Here is a 7,792-nt window from a genome sequence, read left to right as displayed (position 1 = left end):
AAATGGCGGGCTGCATGAATGCGGAATACTGCCGCTTACACTCAAATCACTCTTATGGTCACCTCCCACTGTTTGCAGCATGTGTTGTGTATACACAGCTGCATATTTCCTAGCTAGAAAAATTTGATTTTAGGTGTTTCACGCCATTTTCCATGTAACTATTCCACAATTGCCCACACTGATCAGCAGGCTTTCAATTGCGCTGAAGGACACAGGTGCCATAAAATTCATAGTCGATTCTTTCAAGAAACCGTATGTAAAGGCTGAAGCTTCATGCGTACATACACACACACATACCATATTGTTTTTTGTACTTTATGAAAGCTGCGAAGGTCTCATGTGCCTCCAAGCGTAACCTGTCTTATTTATTCTCCATCACCGCAAAAGTTTTGTGAGTTTCAAATAAAATTACTTTGCGCATGGCCACTTTTGGGTAATTTTTTTGTGTAGGTGTTATTTGAGCAGCCTACAGTGTTTACTTTATAAGCCTGTATGTATATGTTGCATTATAAGGATGCAGAATGTGTGTAGCTGTACAATATAGATGAAGTGTAAAAATTAAGTGTGTCTATTGTAGTGTTCTTGCAACCAATCTTACCCCCGTATTCTAGAACGTTCCTCCACTCAACGCTTCACCTTCACTTGAGATGGCTGATGGGAGCGCCATCTCTAAGCAGAGAAAACTGCTGCATGTCAGCAATAATCTGCTGTGATTCTCGAGTAGCGCAGCGTCGCTTTCAAACGAGCAGCGGCACAGTGCTCAACTCTGTCAAGTGAAGGGTGAAAGTCGAGTCGGGGAGCGTTTATGAATATGGGGGTTAGTTTTGTTGTCTTGTTAACCTGCCATTCACACTGGATTGATGCTACTTTGCTCTAGCTGTACAGTGCTCTCCAAGGCTCAAGGAGGCACCGCACGGGGAAGGCTCGGAGCAAACCATGCGTGAGTTTCCTTTCATTGTTACACTATGCACGTATTAAGTGATAGACTTTAATGTATGCTATTTGTATTGTGCAAGTTTTTGGGGACATACAACTTCCAACACTTATATGTTCTGACGAAAATCACGCAAGAATGAGAGAAGCTTGTGCAAAAATTATGCAAGAGTGTAAGAAGCTTTTGCAGAAGTCTGTGAAATGAAGTTTTGAAATTTTGTGGCAATGTGTCATTGTACAGTGGTCAACAGTCTTGCTCAGCATGCTTGACTGCAGGGCTCCCGGCTGCACAGGCGCATCTACGGAGTGCCTGATGCATGATGGGCCAAATGTCAGCCTGCACACTGGTGCCTCTTATCCCCGTTTGTCTGTTACATCCGTGTCTCTTGTAAAGGGGATCAACTGTGCTACCTTTTTTTTTTTCGAATGTAATGAGTTCTTTTTCCAGATTATTGTTGTTTTAAGGTAGAGCCTCACATTTTTATCAAATACTGAAGATTCTATTTTTCCTTCTAGATGCTATGAAGTCACTCCTTGTGTTACAATAGAGTGAACACTGTTATGAGAAAAGCTACTTTATGGATCAGAATTGGTGACAAACTACACTCCATTCCAGCTGCATTAGGAATAATATTCATTTGCATACTTCTGTTTCTTTTGTTTGTTTGTTGGCTGGAGGTTTGGAGTATAGGGTGGCCAGAGGGCACTGTGTAGTCTTTCTTCATCTTCCCAATTTTGTGAACATCAATTGATAGCCGTATGGGAAGCAGCCAGCATGCTGAAACAGCGGTGCAAGCATGCAAGATGTTCACCATTGCATGCAGTCAGTTGCTGTGAGCAACCTACTGCATACAATTAACTGCGAGTGGTGAACTAACGCTGCACTATGTGTGCCTCCTGGAGAGCTGCAATGGTAAAGTGCCACAATCGTATAGTAACATGGATAACATCGCAATTTGTTTGTTGAATAATTTTGCAACAGAATCAATGGAGTTTTGGATAAAGTTGTGTATCTGCCTGGTTCATCAAAGCTACAGAGTCAAATGCGGTATATACTCGCGTATTATGTGTACTTTTTTTGTCAATCCGGTCATGTGCGAAGCTAGTAGGAATCGCTGGCCTAAAAGCTCAACTGGGAATATATGTTGCAGGCGCTGTCACAGTTGTCTCAAAGCGGATTGTCATTTGTTTGCTAAGCCTGTTCAAATGCCCCCATTTTCTTGAAGTTCTTCCGAACAGTGCTCACAAAAACCAGTTCCCACGACAGGGTTATACCAGAGAACATAAGTACTCTCCAATAATTGTCGGGAACCCAATGTAAAGTAAGATGCAGACAAGGAAGCGCGATGCCAACACAGTGCTGTGTGTGTCGCCCTTCATGTGTGTGTGTGTCCATTCCTTGTCCCAGTCTTCTATTGCGTTGTGTTCCCTCCGATATCTAACCAACACACCCAAGCTTCTATGCTAAGTCTTATTCAACGCACTCTTCTGCTGGCTCCCATACTGAATATTGCATGTCGAAGAACTCCACGCTGATGTGCTTAGCGGTAGCACGGTTTCAGTTTTCTTCGGTAAGCTTTATAACAGCAATCTGCCCCGTATATAATTATTGTAGCCTATCACAAGGAGCGGTAAAAACGCAATGGCCAGATGGCGAAACCGAAAAAAAAAAAAAATGAGTGCGAAAACCTGCCTCATCTAGTTGATGTGACAGGTCCTTGCACGCGTTCAACATCTGTGCTGTGTCTCGGGAATACATTCTTGCCATGGAAGAGGTGGGAAGATAGGAGGCAAACCTTTAGGCATTTCGGACTACACATAAACAGGTTTCAGTTTTCAAGTTCGATATTCTAGGGAAAGCATAAAAGTTCATGGAAGAAGGGACCTTGCACTCAGTCCATTTTGTGTAAGACTGCACTCGCCTGCTCGACAAGAGATGTGCCTGACCAGAGCATCATGAAGTCAAATGTGTCTGTGTGTGTGCTGGCAAGGTGGCTCGGGCTGGTTGGGGAGGGCAAAGTATGCGAACAAAAAGTTTCTTGTAGTAAAGCAGGCTGGCTAATTATACTGGTGAGCAAATTATGTGAGGATGCAAATTGTGCGAGTAAATATGGTATGTACTCTTGTATGTTTCAGCTCTATTGCTACGGATCCTGCGGATCCAACTTGGCATCCGGCAGCAACAAAGACAGGTTCTGCAGGAGGTGCGACAGCTGAAGCACAAGGTACGGCTCTTGTCCGTGCCTCAGCACGCCCAGCCAGCACAGCGCCCCTCTGACCTTCCCCGGCTGCCTGCTGGTACAATTGGAGAAGTGGAGGCAGCAGAGGCAGCTGTGCAGAGTAAAGCTGTGGCTGCGGCTTTGGTGTATATTTCTTGATTTTTAATATGCCTATGTAACATGCAGAAATTTAGTACTGCTTTAAGATACTGTGTTTCGGGAAACACACTAGTCAGGTTATCTCATGAGCCACTGTACTACAGTCGAATATGAATAATTCGTACTCAGAGGCCAGAAAATTTGTTCAAATTAAAAGAAGTTCAAAATAATGAAAGTTACCGTAATTACTTGAATCTAACACGCACCTTTTTTCCGGTTAAGAGAGTTCATAAATCGCATGTGCGTTAGAATCGAGTACGAAAAAAAAAATGAATATGGTCATTCTATTGCCATCGCCACTTACAAAATGGCCGCCCCCTACATGCGTCTGCATGGCGCGTCGGTCATTTCTGCCTATGTGTTTCCCATGCGCAGCACTTCATACATGTGCTGAGGAGTTCGTCATCTTGTAGTACATTAGCATCGACGGCATGGTAGGGCCGACTCCAAAAACTCGACGAGTGCACTAGAATGCTGCTTCTAAAAGAAAAGTAGTCGCGTGTGCCGGAACGGACAGAAATCGGGCCGCATCGCGGTCATTCGGAGTTCCCGAAACGTGCGTGCGGGACTGGCGGAAACAAAAGCAGAAGATTGTCGACAGCAAAGATTCACGCAAAGGCTTCAGTGGACCATAGCAGGGTCGGTTTCCACAAATTGAAGAGCTGCTCGGCGAGTATGTGATTAAGCAGTGAGCGACACAGCGGCCCGTGATGACAGAACTGCTCCAAGTGCAGGCTATGCAGTTAGCCTTAGAAAAAGGGCTAATGCAGAGCCATTTTAAAGCGAGCAGATGCTGGCTAACGAACTTTATGAAGAGAAAAGGCTTTTCCCTCCGAAGGCGAACGGGCATATGCCGGAAGTTGCCGGAGGAGTACGAAGAAAAGCTTCAGAGTCTTCAGAGGTTCCTCCTAAACTTGCGGCACAACAACGGCTACCTGCTTGGGCAAATCGGGAATGCCAATCACACGCCTCTTTACTTCGACATGCCTGGCACCACAACCGTCTAGGAGAAGGGGGCGAAGCAAGTTTGTGTACTGACATCGGGCCACGGTAAAACTAGAGTGACAGCAATGCTCTGTTGCACGTCAGATAGGCATAAGCTTCCCCCGTACTTCATATTTAAACGGAAGACGCTCTCAAAAAGAGTCGTTTTCGCGAGTGGTGTGATCAAGCGGGCCAACGAGAAAAAAGGGTGCGCGTTGCAACCGATGTCTTAGGTTTTTTTTTTTTTTTTCTGTCGTGCAAACCGGGCGCACGTTACAATCGAGGGCGCGGTAGAATAGAGTAAATACGGTAAATGAGCGGAGGGCTCACCATGCAGTGATGTATGTGCATGGAGAAGTTTTATTCACAAATTACAGGACATCCGTCATTAATTAAAGTAGTCAATACATGTCTGTACACGTTGGCCTTGCAACGAGTCAACAAGTTTTGCGTGCAGTTTGCAAAGCATTTGTACTTCGGCTTCAGTATTCTCCTGGCAAAAGAAGTTGCGCGCGGCAATGTCCAGTGCTGACACTCTTCGAAGACAACTGTGTTTCCACTGTTACCATCTGCGCTGCAGCCGGAGCGTGGCCAGCACATGATGAGAATGGAGGAGCGTCTCCACCTGGAGAAAAGCGGATCGGCATTCGAGAGCGAAACACTCCGCGGCAGCTTTTTTTTTTTTTTCTCCATGCGCGGTGTTGAAAGGAGAAGAGCCTCTACATAGCAGGAACGAAAAACAGGGAAGCGTGACACCGGCGCGTTGCAGATCGGCATGAGAGAGCCAACTCTCTGCGACAGCTTTTGTTCCCCTCTTTCTCTTCATGCGCAGTGTTAAGAGGAGAAGGGTCTCTACGTGGCAGGGACGGAAAAAGCCGAAGCGGGGCACAGGAATGTCGCAGATTGGCATTTGGCAAACATTCCACCGCAGTCTTTTCTTTCCTTTTCTTCATTTTTTTCTTCAAGCACAGCGATGAGGTGTCTGAAGTGCCACCGCAGGATTGGGCGGGGTGCTGAGAACATTTTCGGAGCGCGGTATAGCTTTGATAGGACCACAGCGTCAGTTCGAATTAAGTGTGTTGGAATTAATGAGATTCGACTGTATTTACTATAGTCTGTGAAGTCCGAGTGAACTGTCCTAAGCTAGCAGACGATGTAGGCGGCATTGTGTGTTTGATAGGCAGTGACTAGCAATAGCCTGCTTAAAACAGACATTCAGTAATTTTGTTCATTTATCACCCTATTTCGTGTCCGCTGCGGCTCTCTCTACTTTGAGCTACAGTTCACCCTGCCTTGTGTTAGCCGATTTCTTACTTTTTTAAAAATCTAACATTCACCCAATTTCGCAGTGTGAAGAAAAATGCACCTTTGTTTATTGTGATGAGATTTCTATAGCGACATGCCTCTTTGTTGGCTATCACAGAAAAATATAAACAGCAAATGGTGCGACCATCTAGTGCGACCTTTATTTTTCTATCAGTTTCATCTATGACCAAGATTTGGTCGCTCTAAGGTTGCCTCTTAGTACGCCTTGATCATGTTCATTTATCTTGTTGTGCTCTGCTTACAATGCATTGATTAAAAACATGTCCAAGCTTCTTTTTGAATTCCACATATTTTATCGTTTTTCACCTGTAGAAGCTACTCCTGGTCAACATTCAGGCAAAGACATTGTAACCTCGAAGAAACGTGTATTGGAATTTGAGCACTGTACAAAGTAATTATACTATTTCATAGCTAGAATCAATATTTATTAAGGGTTATAACAGTGTTGTATTTGATTTCATAACAGCGAAACTGCATTCAGAGAAGGACTCTGAAAGGTTCTCACACTGAGTGTGAGAGGGCTGATGTGGAAACCATTTTAGGTCAAGTGAGTTGAAGTTAGCGTAAAAAAACAATGAAATGTTGTGATGCCCAAAAATTCAAGTTGTTGTTTTCAGTGTCCTCTTCTTGCAGATTTTTATCATGAAAACATTTCGATGTGCTGTTGCGTTCTTGCATTTTTTTACAGTGCAAGCACCTCCTGCAGATTGGGGGACGTGGCCTCCGAGAAATTGGTGTGAATGCCATGAAGGCTGTATTGGCACATGACGTGCAAGTGCTGTACAGCCTTCATGGCAGAAAAGGAAAAAGGGCCTTTGTGAACCTGAGGCTCTGTAGATTAGTGACAGGTTAGACTTGTTCATTGTTTTATGTGTGTGTACACCCTTGTGTATTCTCTGTACTGCAGTGCTTCATGTGTACTATGGTATTTCTGTTCTTGTATGCAGATGTCATCTGCCAAAAAGCAGGGTGCGACCAGGTGGAGGCCCTCAACTTTATTAAGAGGTGGCTGCCAGGGTCTGGTGATCGCTGTGGGGGCAGGAAGCGGCGCTTCAGAGAAGCATTTGTTGTGGAGCAGCCCGATGATCCCCACTCTGAGTGCAGATTATCGGCTGCTCGCGGCAGCTGGCTTCCTGCCCAGCCACAGCAGCCAGGGCCTTGACAGCACCACTGTCACTGTGCCCCCAACGCAACCTGACCTGCAGTAGAGCGGGCCTTTTTTAGTTGTGTATATATATTTTTCAATGTATACATTTTTTGTTGTACCAAATAAATAAAAAAAACAAAGAATAAATAGTCTGCAGACTGTCGGTGGTGCACTGTTCAGCTAGCTTATGCTGATTCGGAAGCACCATCACCATGTTTTAGTTACCAAAAAAAAAATGCTCTAAACTATGAATATTCTCGATTACCATGTGGGGGACATATGTAGGGATTGCAAGTGGGGGACATACGCTTTCAACATTTACTTCCTAACGACTTTTTTCGATCTGCTGTACCAAATACCAGTACCAAATAAAGCACTCGCTATTGCAAAAGATAAATTGGTAAAAAAATAAACTACACTTCTAGTGTTAGCAAAGGGAATGAGATATAAAAGATGAAATAGATCGCGTAACTGCTTTCAGTTCTCAGCATTCAATTTTCTGTTGCCCCAAGTATACAGGGCTGCAAAGCTACAAGAGCAGGTCATCGAGGCATAATGTTTAAATCTTCCGGTAAGAAAAATTCCCTACTAATAATGGTTACATAATGGCAAGCCAATCAGTAGCCAATATTCGTCGTGCAGGAAACATCGGTGTAATAACGGCATTTGATTGGCCCAATGTCGGTCGTACATCCGTAGCCAATATTCGTCGTGCAGCAAACATCGGCGTAAAAATGGCATGTGATTGGCTGAAATATGGCCCAATGTTGGCCGAACATTGGCAGCTTTGTCGGCAATACGATGGGCCTTCGTCGGCCCAATGTTGGTTGCATACTGGCTAAAACATCGGCACAACGTCGGCCCATCATTGGCTTGAACGTCGGCCCGACATTGGAAGAAGTTGCACTTCCGACGTCGGCCCGACGTCGGTGCCGATGTTAGCCGATGTTGGTCCAAGATTGGTCCAACGGCGGCGTGCTGCCTGGGACGTCTTTTTTCAAAATTATTTGGCTCTAAGTGGGTC

The 7,792-nt window shown here is 44.8% G+C and overlaps 1 protein-coding gene across 3 annotated transcripts; it reads left to right on the top strand.

Moving 5' to 3' along the window:
- The first annotated feature begins 26 nt into the window (after positions 1-26).
- On the top strand, positions 27-6,915 carry LOC142788352 (uncharacterized). Of its 3 annotated transcripts, none has more exons than XM_075884907.1 (4): positions 27-940; positions 3,070-3,158; positions 6,310-6,469; positions 6,569-6,915. In XM_075884907.1, exons 1-4 carry the CDS (start codon positions 937-939, stop codon positions 6,781-6,783), a joined length of 468 nt encoding a protein of 155 aa, XP_075741022.1. In that variant the 5' UTR covers positions 27-936; the 3' UTR covers positions 6,784-6,915. The 3 variants fall into 3 exon arrangements, with proteins under 3 accessions (XP_075741022.1, XP_075741021.1, XP_075741023.1); XM_075884906.1 differs by having other exon boundaries at positions 3,070-3,296; XM_075884908.1 differs by lacking the exon at positions 6,310-6,469.
- The last annotated feature ends 877 nt before the right edge of the window (positions 6,916-7,792 follow it).

The sequence above is a fragment of the Rhipicephalus microplus genome, unplaced genomic scaffold (assembly GCF_043290135.1).
Source record: "Rhipicephalus microplus isolate Deutch F79 unplaced genomic scaffold, USDA_Rmic scaffold_55, whole genome shotgun sequence".
Taxonomy (NCBI): domain Eukaryota; kingdom Metazoa; phylum Arthropoda; class Arachnida; order Ixodida; family Ixodidae; genus Rhipicephalus; species Rhipicephalus microplus.
This window is presented reverse-complemented; position numbering and strand designations above follow the sequence as displayed.